Genomic DNA, 19,782 nt, shown 5'->3' with positions numbered 1-19,782 from the left:
TTTCTTTCAGAATTACTTGTTGATTGCTTTTTTTCATTTTTGTGAGCTGCTGAGTGTGAAAGATGAGTATTACACACCATACTTTCCCACAAGGAATGAGTAACTACTTAAATTTTATTCCAAAAGACTTAGTAAAATAAAAGCTTCAGTTTCCTTACTTATGACTAGAGATCTAAAGGAATTTCCTAATTTTCATCATCAAATAAATAAGAAAACAGTTCACTTAAATACAGAGATAATATTAAAGGGTTTGGTGAATATTATAGACCTAAATTTCACAAAGTGGTAAGTGACTTGTGTCTGGGCTTAATCAGTACCCTGTTCTAACTGAGAAAATAAAGTTTCTAGATTTTTTTGTTTACATAAAAGAATTTAGTTCCAACTGTTCTTCATATTTAGATGATCTTAATGTTCTTTTGGGAAGCCTGGCACATAGAAGTGAGAGTTCACAGGTGACATCATGAACTTCTCTTTCTGGAACTGGTACCAGATGGAACAAACATGATTACTGTAGCCTGTTAAACAGAATTTCGTCAATTTAATAGCACTTTAAACCTCCTCATTCTCTCCAATCAGATGATCCTGGAGCCAAAGAAGCGGCTGGGCCCTCTTAAATTTGATAGCTTGCTGTTAACTTTTTATCTAAAATCAACCCTTCAGCCAGTTGAGATACAAAACTGACTCGGTCCCCTTTAGGACAACTCATGGAGTGGCTGCTAAGAAATAAGCATTAGTAGAACTGTCCCTGAATGTATAAGGTAAAACATCTCTCCACAAAACCAAGGACACTGAACAGAGAATTGCCATTTTGCTAGTCCATAAAGGTTTGCTGACATTTCTCAGAGAACAATTAATTACTAAAAATGAAAAGTAAAAGTGTACTTACATTTGAGCCCCAAGCTAGGTCAAGGCTCACACTGGCATACTTGAGGAGACCTATAGTATATTTAAGGGAATTTTGAATACTTCCTTACTGCTATGGTTTGAATGTTTGTTCCCTCCAAAAGTTGTGTCAAAATTTAATTGCCATTGTAACAGTATTTAGAGGTGAGACTGTTAAGAGGTGATGAGGCCATGGGGGCTCTGCCCTCATGAAGAGATTAATGTCATCATCTTGAAAGTGGGTTATCAAAAGTTGAATTTGGCCTCCTACTCCCTCCTTCTCTCTTGCCCTCTCTTGGCTCTTCTGCCATGTGAGGAACAGCATTGCTTCCTGCCTCTGGAGGATGCAAGGTGCCATCTTGGAAGTGGGAGTTGGGCCCTTACCAGATATCAAACCTTCTGGTGCCTTGATCTTGGACTTCCCAGCTTCCAGATTGTTAAGAAATTAATTTCTGTTCTTTATAAATTACCCAGTGTGTGGTATTCTGTTAGAGCAGTACAGAACTAAGACACTTACAAAACCTGCCCTTTCCACCCTCCACACTCATACTCCTATCCCATACATATTTTGGAGTTATTTCAACATGGAGGAAATTAACAAACCAATGATTTAAAGTGTAGTTTATATTCTCTCTCTCTCTCTCTCGTTCGCTCGATCACTCCTGTTATAAACAGATTTACTGTGATGCTAATCAGCCTTTAACTTCAGGGCACTTCCATGCCCAGGTGTATGCTCATATGTTTTTGTGCAATTTGAAAAAGATATTTTAATCATGATTGGTGAAAACTATTGTCTCTTCTGCCTGCCTTCCCCTTGTAGCAGGCATTGGAAGGGTGGTGGCCTTGACAATCTGGCTAAGGGAAAGTTGAGTTGGGAAGACATTTAACTTGGGTTAATCAGATATATTTATGTGGCTTACAGACAACTCTGTATATGGTTAAATTACTGAGAGCTGTTCTGATGGAAGAATGGATTCCAGGAATATCATTACCACCCACTGCTCTCACTTAGCTAGTGTCATAAGAGGAAGGTGTGGAGCAAAATGCTGTATCACTAGATAAGCATGTTCTATGCAGCCTGGTACCAGAAGCATAAATTTGTTGGAGATAAAATATGATTTGAAACATATGAAATCTCATGTTCTGACCATCAGATATGTAAAAGCAGAAGCAGTAAGATTCCAGTTTCACAGACCCCAAGTCAAAGGAGAATGTCTTGTCTGTTAACAATATATTTGATAATTCAGAGTACACAATTACAAACTCATCATAAAATAACATTTTCCCAACTAACTTCTATATAAAATGGATAAAAGTTATTCTATCAACAAGCAAATTATAACAAAAACATTTTCAAATTATACCAAAATTAACTCATTAAGAGGAGATGACACATTTGAAAGAGAATAAGCAGACTTTTGGGTTGTCTAATAATCTAGCTAATGAAGAAGAGTAAATCACATGAACATATTCGAAAAATATCTAAATATCTTCTTGCTGATTTGAGATAAAATACTAGTGGTAATGAAGATCATTTCAATGAGGATTTTGATGATAAACTGGCTAATGAGTTGTCAATTTCCACAAAGACCAATGGAACAGAATAGTGAACCCAGCAATAAAGTCACATGCCTACAGCCATTTGATCCTCAACAAAGTCAACAAAAATAAGCAATGGGGAAAGGGATCGCTATTCAATAAATGGTGCTAGAATATATAACTAGTCATAGGCAGAAAAATAAAACTGGACCCCTATATTTCATTATATACAAAAATTAACTCAAAATGGATAAAAGATTTAAATGTAAGACCTCAAGCTATAAGAATACTGGAAGAAAACCTAGGAAACATCATTCTGGACATTGGTCTTGGGAAATAACTTATGAGTAAGTCCTCAAAAGCAAATGCAACAAAAACAAAAATTGATAAGTAGGACCTAATTAAACTAAAGAGCTTCTGCATCGTAAAAGACACTATTAACAGAGTAAAAAGACAACCCACTGACTAGGAGAAAATATGTGAAAACTATGCACCCAACAAAGGTCTAATATCCAGAATCTATAAGGAACCTAAACAAATAAACAAGCAAAAAACAAATAATCCCATTTAAAAATGTGCAAAAGACATGAACAGACAAGCATTCAACAAACATGAAAAGATGTTCAACATCAATAATCATCAGAGAAATGCAAATTGAAGTCACAATGAGACACCATCTCACACCAGTCAGAATGGCTATTATGAACAAGTCAAAAAACAACAGCTGGGAAACAGGCTGCGGGAAAAAGGAAATGCTTGTATACTTTTGCTGGAAATGTAAATTAGTTCAGCCACTGCAGACAGCAGTTTGGAGATTTCTCAAAGAACTTAGAACTATCATTCCACCTAGTCATCCCACTACTGAGAATATATCCAAAAGAAAATAAATAATTCTACCAAAAGGCATAGGTACTTATATGTTCATTGCAGCACTATTCACAATAGCAAAGACACAGAATCAACCTAGGTGCCCATTAATGGTGGACTGAATAAAGAAAATGTGGTACATATATACCACAGGATACTATGCAGTTATAAAAAAGATCGTGTTCTTTGCGGCAACATGAATGCAGCTAGAGGCCACTGTCCTAAGCAAATTAATGCCAGAACAGAAAACCAAATACCACATGTTCTCACTTATAAGTGAGAACTAAACAATGGGTACTCATGGACATGAAGACAACAACAATAGACACTGGGGATTACAAGAGGTGGAGAGAAGGGCCAAGGGTTAAAAAACAGCTCTTGGGTACTATGCTTAGTACCTGGGTAATGGAATCAATTGTACCCCAAACCTCAGCACCACCCAATATACCCAGGTAAGAAACTTGCATGTGTACCCCCTGAATTTAAAATAAAAGTTGAAATTATCTTTAAAAAAAAAAGGGAGTTGTCAATTCCATGGCTATTTAAAATGTATCACTGCATAAGAAAAAATTAAAATGCCTTGATAATATAATAACCCTAAAAATCTGCCTGACATTACAAATGATGAGTTGTAAAACTGAAAGAAGCTTTTGCAAACTATCAGTAATTTTTTTACAAAAGTCTGATCAACAATTTCAGAGAAAAAATTACTTTTTAATTCACTGTATACAAGATGAAATTATAAATTGTTGATAATTAAAGAAGTGAATAAGAAATGTGTGCAAGAAAATGCAGAAGTATTAAAAAGGTATATCAAGTGGTTAATATATATTTGTATAGATTTTGTGATATCTATGGTGATTATCAGCTTTTTACAAATGTAAATAAATGTTCTAAATAAATGTTCATTTTTGTAACTAATGTTGTATTAGAATTTTTATTCATCTTATTTAAAACCTGAATCCTGTGTTTAAATCAACGTTACCCAAGTACTCATGAACAAAACCATTAAGCGTTGAATTTTTAAGATTCAAATCTCTCTTTAAAGCCAAATTTAAGAAAAAATAGTAGGACAGTCACATCAGCTTCCTCTCAGCATAAACTGAAATGCTAAATTAGGAAGGTTAGACCACAGTCAATGTTCTAAATCACTGGCTTCTCCATTTCTCTATGACTTGTTGACTACTTTTCGGAGATTAGTTGACCTGTTGATATAACAAATATTCACAAAGCAGCGAAAAGAATCCAAGAACAGTTATGTCCAAGGAGCTTGCAAATCTATCCTACCAGGAAAGGAAAACATGACTTCTGAAATACAATAAGTAACAGAGAGATATGCAGAGAGGCATAGAGTTCTCCAAGGATTCTGAAGAGGGGAAGATGACTGCCAAGAAAGGTGATTAGGAGAACCTTAAGAGGAAACAGCGTGACTGTATTCATTTCCCCATTCCATTATAGAAATTATTTAAGGGCCATATAAGAGAGACACAACAAGAGAGAATGCAGTAAATGTTGAAGCAAAATGAAAAGACAAAAATAAGAAGAATACAATAAAGGGCCAGAAAATGGGGCTAAAAGTACAGTCCACGATGCCTTGTCCACTTATTCCAAGAGGACCTCAAATGTGGCTCTTGGTGCAGGGATAAGGTGATAATTTATTCAAAATAAGCCTTAAAGTGAAGGGTTGGGGTCTGAGTTTACAATGAAAATGAAATGATGGCAAACCTGGGAAGTAAGGTGTCTGCAATGTTTTCTCCACATTTCCAGACATTAAGCACTGGGGAATGTTGTTATTCTAACAGGCATATTACTCTGATTAGGCCTTGGCAGTTGAGCTATACCATAAGTTACATCTTTTCCAGTCTAAAGCAACAAAACCCTTAATGTATGTGATGTCCACATAGCTTCCATAGTTCAGCTGCTAAAACAGAAAAATAATGCCAGTGAATTCGACACTGCATAAATCACAAGGCCATTGAGAAGATGGCATCCAATAGAATCCACACAGCCTTCTGTTGCTCTTTCAGAACCATCTCTATAATTGTTTCTGTATTTCACTGATTTGTTTGCTTTTTCACATAAAGGACTTAAAGAGAAAACTATAATTTCAGTAAAATTTTATGCTCATGTCATGGCGATAAATGATCATAATGATGTTATTTTGATAATATATCTGCATCTCCTAAAAGAGGATGCTACAAATAATAATACATCCTCTGCAGGTTTTTTTTTTTTGACATTTCACATACAGAAAAACCATGAACAACTTTCCCCTTTGCAGTGAGAGGCATTCCAAAACTGGCAAAGGCATATTTTTATTTAAATAAGTCAGTCCCACAACTGTAATTCGAACTTGAAACTGGCAAAGTTTCTTTCATTTCTTACATTAAAAAAACCTTAAATTTTAACTGTAATAAAGTGTGAATCCTTTAATAACCTGGATTGGTGTCACCCAATGGGGTAATGAAAAGGAGATGTTAATGTACTAGCTTCCTGAAAATATTTAAACATTTTCATACAATACTAGAAAACTTACCTTCTTCCATGTTTAGCTTAATAGAACAAATCATATGTAAGTTTCATAGTGGTTCTTTTATTTATAAAATAATCACATTCAAGTCTTACCAGGGAGTAGCAAAGTGTTCAATTCTTTTCCTTTGAAGAAATAATGTAGAGCAATCACTCATAAATCCCTCTAATTATAAATAAAATCCAAGTTATTGTTTGACAATGAGATGCTTTATTAAACTTGATACATTTACTATATAAGAATTCTGTGAAAAAATGGGGTATCAAATTATTTTGGGTCTGAATCTTTGCATTATAAAATCTATCCCAAAACTATGTCATCTCACTGTATTCTGTGACTGTTAGCACACGGATGACCAAAGGCAACTACTTCCTTTCCTGGCAAAACAAGACAAATTTCAGCTGACATCCCCCATGGTGTTACAAGTCCTCTTAGTGACGTAGAAAGTCCCAACCCCCTTCTCTATGCAGTGTCATCTCCAGGAAGGTAAGCTTTAGGAAGCACCTGAGCCAGCCCTATATCTGTGCTTGGCATGAGGTTCACATGGGTTCGGCCTTGAGACGGGCATGTTCCTCTCAACCAAACAACTCTACTTGGATTATTCCGAGACTCCTTGGAGGGGTGAAACTTCTGGAAAAAAAGAAAGTAAGAGAGAAAGAGAGAGAGAAGGTCTGAATAATGACAGGAATACACAAAAGATCAAATTCAGCTGCACCAGTGCTAAGGGGAAGAATGAAGAAATTGGAAAACAAGCAGCTTTGTGGAACACTTTCTGGTATGACAAAGACTGACCAGACTGTCACTGCTTCCGACTTAGTGCTTGTGCAGCCCACCCATTCTCTTACCAGGCCTGGGTGTCTCTGCACTGAGATGTCTGTGGTTGGTAAACAGTTCTGTAGAGTCTTGTTCTACCGATCTTTCTTCGAGGTCTGACTCTGGGATTGTAGTACAACCACCTAGTGGAAAAATACAAACAGTATTTTAAGCAATGTGTAAGAAAATCTTCCTCTCTACACAGCAAGCATAGCTTAGGAACACACTGATCATAAAGATAATAAATGACGTGACAACAATCTTCAGGAGTGGCCTGAAAAGAATAACCTTAAATGTTTCTTTTTGGTGAGAATACTGGGAATGAGTTACTGCCCCTAAAGACATATTATACTGATTATGACTTGGCAACAGCAGCAACAGTATTGTCTTTAAATTTATCCTTTTTAAAGTCAGAAAGGACAAAACCTATAGCATATGTGATATCCAGAATATAAAGGCCCCTCAGCAGGAATTCCCTTTAATACCAGAGCATCAGAAACTATAAAAGAAGCAAAGCCCATGAACCATGAGGAAAAGAAGGCTTCCCTGGGCAAAGAGAAAGGTTGCTGGTGTTCTGGTACGGTGGTTGTGGTGGCATTTCTCTGGAATTTGATTCTATTCCTGAATCCCAACACCTTACAGCACAGACACAAACACTTCATAATTCAACAGCAAAGTCATGAACTGCATTGTGGAAGGTTTCAATCCAAAGGTGACTTGAGGATGAGCTGGCACTGTTGTGCTTTTGAAGTACTGGGTATAACTCATTTGACTTTATCCACCAAAATCTTGTATGGGAAACTCACAATCATGAGAGAATTTCCTGACTACAGCTGCAACTCGATTTGACTGATTTGCCATCATTTCCTGGAAATGTACTAACATGTTGTATACTGTACATGCTTTTTTCCAAAGCCATTCTTCTTGTTAATGAAGTGTGATTTCTTTTTCTGAGGCTTCTCACACACAGAGTCCAAAGCCTCAGCCCTCAAGTTTGGTTTTATGCATGAGGGGGTTTATGAAGCTCACAACATTCTGAGGAAAGAGAGGGTATCAGCAGCACTGATTTCAAAACCACATCATTCAAATGAGACGGAAGTGGCAAGATCCCAGGTTTCAAGGAAAACACACCTTACTATCCACGCCTCTGCATCAACTCTGAAACAGAAATCAGTGCTAAGGGAAATGACAGAAACGCATTTCCACACTCATAAAATAAGAATTAGAGCTATCCTCCAAGATTCCCTGAATAGAAAACATTAGAATTATCCATCAATGCAATGGAACTTGCCCAGTAATACCCAAAAATGACAAGGGCCTTATCCAGAGGGAGAACCAGGCTTATTTTTAATCTCTCCAAAGCCTGTAGATCACAGTAACCAGAACTATCATTATTGAGTACTTTCTAAGGGCTAGAAATCCTGCCCATATTATCTCATTTAATTCCTACACACTATACCATGAAATAGATATTATTATTGTTATTCTCATTTTATAAGAAAACTGAGGTCTCAATGAGATTCAGTAACTTGCCAATGTCACAGAGCTCCAGTCCGGTCACATGGTGGGGCTGAGACCTTTGGAGAGGCCCCAAAAGCCAGTTCCTTTCCTCTCCTTCTTTACACTCATCCAACTGAGAAAAAAGGCAAAGGATACATGTGGTGGTGGCAGGGGCTGGGGGGAGACCTGGAAGACTAATGACAGTGAAGCGCAGAAAGAAGGGATGTGCTCCCTGCTGAACAGAACCCTGGGGAAAAAAAAAAAGGCAGAAAAGTCACTTCTCTATCCGTGAGACAGAGGGAGGAAGGGGAGGCCAGGAATGCTGTACTCATGCAGCTGCTTTCACACACAAGACAACTCCAGGAGGGAGGAAGAGACGAGCCAACAGATGAGAGCGAGTTTGATGAGCAGTTAAAACACCTGCCACGTGCTTGGGGAGAGGCAGGTCTCCACTGATAAATTAGTGTCCCTTTCATTCCAGCTGACTCAGTATTTTGACAAAACAGAAATAGAAGACTTCCTAGTTATCTATCCTGTGGGCTCAAAAGGAAAAGCCAGTTGCTATAGATTATCAACAATGAATGTAATCTCCTCTCTTCTCTTTGCCTTGTCCTGCATACAGAGATGGCAAGGTGCCCTGCCCTGGTGCTCTAACCCTCAGGTGCTATAGTGGGCACAGATTGCATGCACCTCCTCAGACTTCACACCCACAGCAGGGCACCTTGGCATGGGAATGCCACCCACCTTTCTTTCTTTTTTTTTTTTGAGGTGGAGTTTCACTCTTGTTGCCCAGGCTGGAATGCAATGGCATGAACTCGGCTCACCGCAACCTCCGTCTCCCGGGTTCAAGCAATTATCCTGCCTCAGCCTCCTGAGTAGCTGGGATTACAGGCATGCGCCACCATGCCTGGCTAATTTTGTACTTTTAGTAGAGATGGGGGTTCTCCATGTTGGTCAGGTTGGTCTCGAACTTCCAACCTCAGATGATCCGCTTGCCTCAGCCTCCCAAAGTGCTGGGATTACAGGCGTGAGCCACCGTGCCTGGCGCCACCCCCTTTCTTTGGATGCCTCCTGTAGCCAGACTGTCCAACTGCACACCCAGAGTGTCTGCCACTTCCAGCTTGGAAAGAACAATGGTGGTGGGCTCTGGCATCCTGCCCAGCAAGTGTATCATAGGAAAAGAAAAGAAGCCGAAGCTGAGCAGAGAATTCTCCCTGGGCCCCCACCAACCAGGAATATGCTAGATGATTAGTTCTCTTTTGCAGGACTCCAAAAAAAGGCAGTGTGCTGCGTAGCTGCACCTGCTCACCATCTTCATGGCTCCTGGAAAGAGGCACTCCCAGATGTAGGCAACACCACTCTGCATGACCTCATATATTCCCTTGGTTGCTGCCCTTTGTCCCCACCCTCCCTTCCCTGGGTTTGTGTTCTCAAACAGCCATCACTTTAGTCCTTGCCCCAGGCTCTGTCCTCTTGAGAAAATCACTGATACTGGGAGTAGTTCTAAAGTAAAAAGTAGGTCTTCACAATGGAATTTTGAAGTTAGACTGCCCACCCATCTGTAAGCACTAGGCGCTCCATAGCTGGAGGTGAACGGGATGGTAATAGCCCCTGGTGTGCAATTACTTATGCTTTCACCCATGCTGAACTAGGATGATGTGCACGCAGAGGTCAAGACACTGGGAGATCAAGGGGCTATGGCATGGAAACATGTAATCATAAGGATTTCAGATGCTGCTTCTGATGACTGAGTATCTCGCAAAAAGAAAATGGTAGCTCATGGGCTAATGGGCAATGGGAGGCAAATCCACAAATTCAGAAGGCCTCTTTGGCCTTGCTCATGTAATGAGATCATCACATCAGCCAAACAGGAATCACCTGGGAGCCTGTCAGAAATGCAGAATCTCAGGCCCCATCCTCACATCTACTAAATTAACATCTGTTAAGAAACAACGGATGAGTATATCTGATACTTTTCCTAGGAAAAAATATATATATTTGTTAAAAATTTAAGGGCAAGCAAATAAAAGAATACAGATAAAATATAAAACTTCCAAACAAACTGAAACTCTCTGAGGTCATCCATGGAAATGAAGTCTGGGTTCCATGGACGCCAGATGAAGTACCCTTGGCTTAGAGTCCATCTCATAAAAGGAGAAGGGGAAGCTGCAGCTGGAGGAAGTCATCCAAACACAATGGCAAGTGTGACACAAATGAGCCCCCAGGCAAGGACAAGCAGAACTGCAGGCTTCTGGCCTGAAAATCAGGCAAGCGTCTCGCCTCGAGGAGGGCAAGGGACTTCAAATCCCATGGACCTACTGTGTGCTGAGCACTCTACCTTGCATTTTCAGTACAGTAACTCACTCCATCCTCAAATAACACTGTCACAAAGGGCTCAGTGCCCTCATTTCGCAAGGGTAAATGTACTGATAGCAATGTGTGCTTTTCTTCTATTGGCCCTCCCCCTGCCCCTTTTCCTACAATGTTACCCTAGGCCATTTTGTGCCCCCTCGCCTCCAGGGAAGTTTGTAATGGGGACCCCATTAATAAAAGTAGCCTGGAAATACTTTTCTTTCCAGCTTTGGTTTTCCATAGCCAGGGCTCCCTGAAGAGATGGAACTGAGAGAGTGAGAGACAGCTGGTACCTGGGTTGCCTCAGAGGCAGCAGCCCACAGCCCAAGGTAACAAGACATCATCCAGAGATGGAGGCATGGGACACAGAAGGACTGGGCACCAGAAGCCCCAGCCTTAGCCACAGGGAGCCCTGGAGTTGACTCCACTGATGGCTCAGGCAATGAGGCTGTGGGTAGCTACTGTGTCATTTTCTGAGCCCCATATATAAGCCTCCCTGGATGCAGTGGGGTGTGGCAAGGGTGGGCAATAATAACAAAGACTGAATTCCCTACCCTCTTGTTATTAAAGAAAATACAAATTTTACATTTCTTGCATCTCTGACTTAGCTATGCAGAGTCAGTTTCAATTTATTAAATAAAACCAAGAGATTATGTTATTTGCTAAGGCTTACACAAGTTTCTATACCACTGCAACCCAGCTCTCCATATATTACAGTGATGCTTCTAAAAAAAAACTTGCTTTTCAAATTTCCAATCTATCTAAACCAATACTTTTGTAAAATGTAACAGAAATGAATAAAAAAAAAACTAGTAGAAAAATTAAATGAATAAGACATCAGCTTTCACCTTTTAGAATTAGGTTCAACAGTTGTAAAAACACCCTTTCAATTATTACAAAAGTTTCTCAACACTTTGTGAATGTCAGGTAACAAAAAGTTTGCAGACAGAGGCCAGTCTTTCAGCCATACTTTGAGTAGCACTAACTATAAGACATGGTCTAACTTAATAAATGTGATATGTAGAATTAGGGTTAAAAATAATAATACAGCAAATTCCTATTTATCTAAGGTTCAAATACCAGCAAACTCCTTGTGCAACAAAATGGGCTTTCACAACGTATGTTCATTCTTTCTAGTCATACATCTAGTGACTAGATGTGGCAGCTCTCTCTCTAGTGGTCATGGTGTTCAGAACAATCTCCCTCTCCCCTCAATGCAGGATATCTAGGTTCCCCTCACCACTGCTAGGTGGAATATAATTAAGGGAAGCTGGCATCTTGAGTCAGAAATCTAGATGCATTTCCACAATGGAATATTGCTGTTATACATAATAGTTTTATTATAGAGCCCTATTACAATTAAGTTATTGCTTTAAAAACTTTTCTGGACTAATCTGGAAACCTAACTCATGTGAAATTATATAATATGAAGCATATATAATGAATTTTGAACAATCAGCATAGAACCATTTGGAACAAAACTGTTTATAAGAACAAAACTGTTAATAAATTGGAGACTACATCAATGGATGTTAAAAAGGATGTGTTTGAGGCACTTTATTATGGGGCCTATGACTGAACTGCTGACAATCAAATTATGTATATGGCCCTTTGTGTTAACTAAACTTTGCTGTAAAAATTTGACTTTTCCACATTGATAACATATTGATACATATAGCAATCATTAGCCAGCCAAAAATTTATTTAAGTAGAAAAATCTCACTTAAAACTTCGAACAAATAGGAGTTTGCCCTATATTTATAAAGATAACACAACTCTAGGATTTTTAGGGATTTCTAGCTATCCTCTAACCTGTTTCCACATTCAAAAGCAAATTATAAAATGGCTGCACTTCCTCCTCAAAAAGTGGTACATATTTTGTCAGCAGGTGAATTACACTAAGATATTTCTATCCATTGTCAGAAAAAACAAACAAAAAACAACAACGAAAGGAGCTTAGGCCCTCTCTGCAGGTTGCTATTGTAGAGTTAACTGGAAGAGGTAGAGTTCAAAGGTTAAGATAGGAAGTGAAGCAGAAACAAATGTGACTGTCAGCTAGAATACCGGAGATCAAAATTGGAATGCAAGGTAAGCAGTGGTATGCTGGTAAATGTAGAACAGCTGGCTTTCCAGGAAAAAAGAGGAAAGCGCCAATCTATAGTGTTTACTCATCTCTGCGGGACGAATACTCCCACTATGGCCAATTTCAAATAACCAGAATGACATCACCAAATGTACAGCTTGGCAGAGATGTGTAGTAGCACAGTATTATCTAGTATTTTCACCATACAGATTTATAGATGTAAATAACCTCAAGAGAATACATAATAGTAAAACATAGTAAAATAATTAGGAAGGAAAAGTTTTGAGTTTGTATTATCTTTGTTTTTATATAATTTATTTCATTGTAAGTTTATACAATTTTTAAGAATGCCTATATATTTAACAACGGACTCACAAAATTTCTAAAAATTCAGCAATTAGTTCTCACCAGCTAGCGCAAGCCGGTTCTAGCACTGACAGTGGGGACGGTATAGGGAGGTTAAGGTTATGCTTTGAAGTCTGGATTCATGGCTCCACATTGACGAGTTAAGTGACCTTCTTGAGCAAGTTATTTCACTAAAATCAGTCTCAGTTTCTGCATCTTCTAAGAGACTAACATAGCTCTGCTTCATAAGGGAGAGAGATGAATGTGCACAGTGCCCGGCACATTGAAACACAACTAAGTCCTGACTATTTTCAGGCCAAAGTCAGGAACACCAAAAGAAGAGTAAGGTAAACAGGTCAAGATAAAGTCCCTAAGGTGGGGGTTTGGCAGGGAAGGTTTCAAACAAACTGATATATCCCTGGGGCCAAAGACAGCTCTCCAGCAAATAGAAAAGTGCCTGATAACCTTAACCAGGTGGCCACCTCGGGAGTTGGCTAATCTATTTTACTCAAGCCCTGCCTAATATCTCTCCTGCTACTTGATCTGCTGGGTTCCAAAATTTGATTCTACCCCAGGTGAATCAGGCCTCCTAGCTGAGCCTCCTTGCCTCAAAACCTACTTTGTAATTCAAATAGCCTAAACCAGGCGGTTGGCCAGATAGTAAATATTTTTTAGGCTCTGTGGGCCATCTGGTCTCTGGTGCCACTATTCCATTTTGCTGTCATAGTGCAAAAGCAGTCATAGTCAATACATACATGTGAATGAGCACTGGCAGTGTTCCAATAAAACTTTATTTACTAAAACAGGTGTTGGGCCAGGTTTGGCCTGTGGGCCATAAGTAGTTTGGCAACCCTGGTCTAATTTGAGGATCATGGAAAGCTTCTCTGCATACAGTATCATAATTTTCAAAGTTCCTAGAGGCATTTAACACTACCAGATGTCTTATCTTACAATATTACTATGAGAATATCCTATAGTGTTATTATCATAAGTTTAAAAGCATAGTTTTTGTCCAACTGTGACAAATGTTCTTTCTTGTTGGGTAACAAAAAAAAGTTTTTCTCTAACAGATTTTACTTTTTAGAATAGTTTCAGATGTGCAGAAAAATTTAGCAGATAGTACAGAGAATTGCTACATATCCTCTGCATAGTTTCCCCTATTTATTAATATTTTTCATTAGTATGGTACATGTGTTACAACTAATGAACCAATATTGATACATTATTATTAACTAAAGTCCATAGTTTATTCAGATTTTTTCATTTTTACTTAACATTCTTTGTCTTTTTCAGGATGCTATCCAGAATATTTCATAACATTCATTGTCACGTCTCCTTTGGCTCTTCTTGGTCGTGATAATTTCTCAGACTCTGTTTTCGATAGCCTTGACAGTTTTGAGGAGTACTAGTCAGGTATATTGCATGATGCTTTTCTATTGGAATTTGTCTGATGTTCTTCTTATCATTACACTGGGGAATTTCTTAAAGAAGGTTTTTTTTTTTTCCCATAAACTCTTCGAGTTTCCAATATTTTACAATTGTCTCCAGGAGTTTCTCTTTTCCTCTATCAAAAGTGAAGCCAAGTGGGCAGTGAATGGAGAGGCCCCTGAAGGATGGAAGGCAAAGCACAAGGCTTAAGTCTTGGATGGTGGAGTTCAAGTTATCACAGTAGTGGACTAAGCTGTACCTAACTGTAGGACCCAAGGCAGGTCATCAGTTGCCCCATCTTTAAACAGGGGGTGATGTTGAGGCTGACTGTGAGCATGCCATGAGATCATGTAAACCCAGCATCACGCTCAGCACACTGTGCATTTTATCACCTCCTGCCTTCTATTTTTTTTTTTGTATACATGCACTTTCTGCACCATTTTTTTGTGGAATCAAAGAACTGTAGCTGTAGGTTTAATGACTTTCATGTAGTACATATCAAGACAGAGGCTCAGAGAGGGGAACTGATGCCGCAAATGTCCCAGAGTTAGCGCAGTTTCCCCTCCTTCCTATCGCACTAGGGCTTTCTCAATAACTTTCTCTTTTTTTGTCCAGGAAGATCTTAATGGATTTGCTTGTGAGTTGGCTGTCCTAACTAGTCCTTCCTTTCAATGATACAGAAAATCCAGAGGCCTGGCAAACTGTTCTGTGGGTATATTTGAAGACTTTGCTGGTTTATTTTCTTGTAATAGTGACCTTTGTAATAAACTGGGTATTGGATGAGAGTGTTCCATTCCCTCATAGAAGAGAAGATCTTTTCTTCTGTTTTCTTCATATATTTAAGAGGAATCAGACAAGGAGACACTTTTAGAGAATCACAAATGACCACAGACCTTGTTCTGACTTGCCAAAGAATCTTCTGTTTGTATGACCTGAACTGCCACTAAGAATTAAAAACAGCAGAAACCTCAAAAATATACACCAGTGACATTTTTCTTTTGATCATAATTTACTTGATGGATAAAGCGTTTTTTTGAGATTTCATTTCAATGGTTTATAATTCATGTGCAGTGTGAGGAATGGGCCCTTTGAAAAGAACATCACACTATCTTAAATATGAAGCTTCCCTCAGACTCAGAGACTCTCTATAAATATATTCATTTGAAGAAATTTTACTGTGTGTGTGTGTGAGAGACACAGAGAGAGAGAGAGAACTGGAGAAAAATTTTGTACTCCCATTCTGTACGTTGCCTATTCACTCTGTGTGTGTGTGTGTGTGTGTGTGTGTGTGTGTGTGTGAGAGAGAGAGAGAGAGAGAGAGAGAGATGATTCATATATATGCACATAGGTACACAGACATGTATAAATTTTCTGATAATTCTCTACTCTGTTAGTTTTTCCAGTTATTTCAAATATTTTTTTTCTAGCCCAAGGAGAATGTAAGCTATAAAAAGCCAGGCATCTGCTGTATGCTTGTGTAGCAATACTGGCTGAGTATTTAGACACTTTTTGGCAAACTGGAGGAATAGAAGGAAGGGGGATGGGCAGGAGAGAGGGAGACAGGATGAAAAGCAAAGGGGAGGAGAAAGAACGGATCATAACATATTTTATCCTTCTGTGTATGCACTTCTACACAAGACATTAGAAGTGATTTACAAAAGGTGTAAATGACAAAATTGTAAATCATACAAAACATATTAGCAGCTAGAAAAACGTAAACCAGACTAGGAGTTATAGTGAGGAAGAATCATGGATAAACACAGACAAGGACCTACACAAGGGCTACAGTGGAGAAAAAATGCAAAATGTTATGGAAAGAAAGTGGGACTGCACTTCCTCTGATCCATCCTCCATGACCTCTCGTCTTCCACACTGGACTTCAGACCAAAGGGCTCAGTCTGAACTCACTTGGACTTAATTTTTCTTTCCCTCAAGAGCACCCAACTGGTAAAGCTATGATGGTGGGAATTTTTTTGACTAATACTTTGATTTACTTGAGAGATATATATATCTCAAATAAATGTTTGATTTTATATATATATATATATATATATATATCTCAATAGTCACACACACACATATGAATGTGTGTGTGTGTGTGTGTGTGTGTTTCTGTTCTGTGCTCAGGGGCCATCTTGGAAAGCCAACATTTCTGTGAAATTTTTTTTTTTTCCTTTTTTTAATTTTACTTTAAGTTCCAGGATACAAGTGCAGAATGTGCAAGTTTGTTACAAAGGTATATGTGCACCATGGTGGTTTGCTGCACCTAACAACCCACCATCTGGGTTTTAAGCTCCACGTGCATTAGCTCATTTGTCCTAATGCTCTCCCTCCCCTTGCCCCCAACCCCATGACTGGCCCCGGTGTGTGTTGTTCCCCTCCTTGTGTCCATGTGTTCTCATTGTTCAACTCCCACTTATGAGTGAGAACATGTGGTGTTTGGTTTTCTGTTCCTGTGTTAGTTTCCCGAGGATGATGGCTTCCAGCTTTATCCATGTCCCTGCAAAGGACATGATCTCATTCATTTTTATAGCTGCATAGTATTCTATGGTGTATATGTACCACATTTTCTTTATCCAGTCTATCATTGATGGGCTTTGGGTTGGTTTCATGTCTTTGCTATTGTAAATAGTGCTACAATAAATACACGTGTGCGTATGTCTTTACAGTGGAATGATTTATATTCCTTGGGGTATATACCCAGTAATGAGATTTCTGGGACAAATGGTATTTGTGGTTGTAGATCCTTAAGGAATCGCCACACTGTCTTCCACAATGGTTGAACTCATTTACATTCCCACCAACAGTGTAAAAGCGTTCCTATTTCTCTACAGCCTCACCAGCATCTATTTTCTCCTGACTTTTTAATAATTGCCATTCTGACTGGTGTAAGATGGTATCTCATTGTGGTTTTGATTTGCATTTCTCTAATGATCACTGGTGTTGAGCTTTTTTTCATATGTTTGTTGGCTGCATAAATGTTTTCTTTTGAGAATTGTCTCTTCGTATCCTTTGCCCACTTTTTGATGGGGTTTTTTTTTCTTATAAATTTAAGTTCTTTGTAGATTCTGGATATTAGACGTTTGTCAGATGGGTAGATTGCAAAACTTTTCTCCCATTCTGTACGCTGCCTGCTACTCTGATGATAGTTTCTTTTGCTGCACAGAAGCTCTTTAGTTTAATTAAATCCCATTTGTCAATTTTGGTTTTTGTTGCAATTGCTTTTGGCGGTTTTATCATGAAGTCTTTGACCATGCCTATGTCCTGAATGGTATTGCCTACGCTTTCTTCTAGGATGTTTATGGTTTTGATTTTTACATTTAAGTCTTTAATCCATCTTGAGTTAATTTTTGTATAAGGTATAAGGAAGGGGTCCAGTTTCAGTTTTCTGCATAAGACTAGCCAGTTTTCCCAGAACCATTTATTAAACAGGAAATCCTTTCCCCATTGCTTGTTTTTGTCAGGTTTGTCCAAGATCAAATGGTTGTAGATGTGTGGTCTTATGAAATTGGGTTTTCAAAGGCACTCACTGAGCAGACGTTTTCCAGAATAACATATATATAGGAGACTGTTAATAAATACAATAGGCATAGACCTCATCAAAGCACATCTTGGAAATAAAGCCCTTGGGAATGGAATATTTTGCTTACTGTGCTCTTAACACAGCATGGTGAATCAGGTTGACACCATTCAATGTTGCTGCTGCTCTCTAGGTAAGACTGGAGGACTTATGTCCACTTGTCTCTCATTTCCATTTCCACTCCACTCTTCACTGTGTTGTCATGTAGAGGCAAAACCCCCTTAACCAGGTATAATTTTACAGTTTCAAATTCAGCAAACCAGCAGAAGAAAATGCCTTTCTATATAGTCTTAGATTTCCAGTGCCAACATATGATACTCGGTTTTCTACGTTCTTTGTAAATCCATCCCGTGACTTTTCTTTCTCCCTGTTTTTGCAGAAACCATGCTGACCACATTGACAGAGACAACAGTGGTTAGCTGCAGAGGGGCAGGTGAAGGTCACTGTAGTGTGTGTCCAATAGGATGCCCCTTGAAATGTATGGAGCTCAGTTCCGCTGCCTAATAACCAACTTTGATCCCCACAACATGGTGGGAACTGAAAGTGTGTTTAAGACTATGCATGTACCCATGTTTGAAAATATTTCCATTTCACACCTCACAGCAGAGACAAAGTGTGTGAATAAAAGGGAGTCTAATACATTTTAAGAGGTCTAACATGTGTCTCAACAAGTTTTAAAACCCCTGTAAAGGCTGAACACTAAGTCCCTTAGGGCATAAGGGCTCCAGTCAGAGAGTCGGGATTTAAGAGAGCAGGGTTCTCCTGATATTAAGATGTTTCCACAACTTGAATAATGATAGGTGTCCAAGTATTCTTTTAGCTGGATTGCTGGTTAGAATTTAGGCTCACTTGGTGGTAAGAATTAAGAAATTACAGAAACATAGCTATTTTCAACCATTGATAATTATGTAAACAGAATGTACTCAGCAGAAAAAGAGTTCTATTTACAAAAAAGCAAGCACAGTCCATAAATCCTACAGATTGGAATGGATCCAGGTTAAGAATTTCTCCAGATGTCAGTCTGTAAACAGGGCTTCATAAAGTGAATTCCCCAATTAATTGTTGGCAGGAGCGGTCTCTACACTACGTTGGTGCATTGCAACTCCCTACCATATGTAGGTGAATTGCTGTCTGGCCCTATTGATCGTTAATCAGTTATGATACAACAAAACTCAGAGAAAAGCAGCTGGGGTCAGCACAAATTCTTCTGATACGGCGAGAAGGTACTGTAAAATTACTGCTCAGGAACTTGGAGATCTGTTCACTGAAGGAAATGAGAACTCTTCTATTTATTTGCATTATATCTGTTTTTCTAACACATTTAGTTCTTAACCTAGAGCACTAGGAAAGACACACACCCAGTAAGAACATAAACATGGAACCTAAAAAAAACAAAACAAAACAAAACAAAAAAAACCTATACTCACTATTTTGTTAAAGTCTCCAATCACAGTGTTTTTACACATGTTAACAAGGCCATTAAATCCTCCAAACAGGAACACAAAAGTATTGCCCAGCCATTGTGAGAAGGTGGGGAGGAAAAGAAAGTTAATATTTGCTTTTCCTTGCCATCTGATCAACGTCTGGAACACTCTGCAATGAAATGTAAGATCTACTGTCTTTCAACTAACTCTTCACTATACAGTACAATGTTTTCTAGTTCGAAAAGAAGGTATTTGTGATTTTTAATTTCCATTTTGTTTCTAAATCCTAAAGAAGTCCAATGTACAATTGGAAAGAGATGTAATTTTAAGATATTTCCATTTCAAATATTTTCCTTTTCTAAGTCCCTCTTCAGAGACCAATACTCTCTCAAAAGTACACATGCACAAATAAAACATTACAGCTACAGTTGAGAAAGAA

General features: G+C 38.6%; 1 protein-coding gene across 12 annotated transcripts in view; it reads right to left on the bottom strand.

Moving 5' to 3' along the window:
• The window catches only part of BBS9 (Bardet-Biedl syndrome 9), a 583,258-nt gene that overhangs the window by 13,100 nt on the left and 550,376 nt on the right, over positions 1-19,782 (bottom strand). For 8 of the 12 annotated variants that reach the window (XR_002520717.2, XM_021935217.2, XM_021935215.2 and 5 more), the window contains one exon: positions 6,664-6,774. Coding sequence is in view for 11 of the 12 variants with exons in the window: in XM_021935217.2 (XP_021790909.1) it covers positions 6,664-6,774 (111 nt within the window). In the remaining variant the exon portion in view is untranslated. Of the gene's footprint in view, positions 1-6,008; positions 6,449-6,663; positions 6,775-19,782 lie in introns of those variants that run through there. The other 4 variants (XM_009203126.4, XM_021935221.2, XM_003896124.5 and 1 more) reach the window with 1 other exon arrangement.

Source organism: Papio anubis, chromosome 4 (assembly GCF_008728515.1).
Source record: "Papio anubis isolate 15944 chromosome 4, Panubis1.0, whole genome shotgun sequence".
Lineage (NCBI taxonomy): Eukaryota > Metazoa > Chordata > Mammalia > Primates > Cercopithecidae > Papio > Papio anubis.
This window is presented reverse-complemented; position numbering and strand designations above follow the sequence as displayed.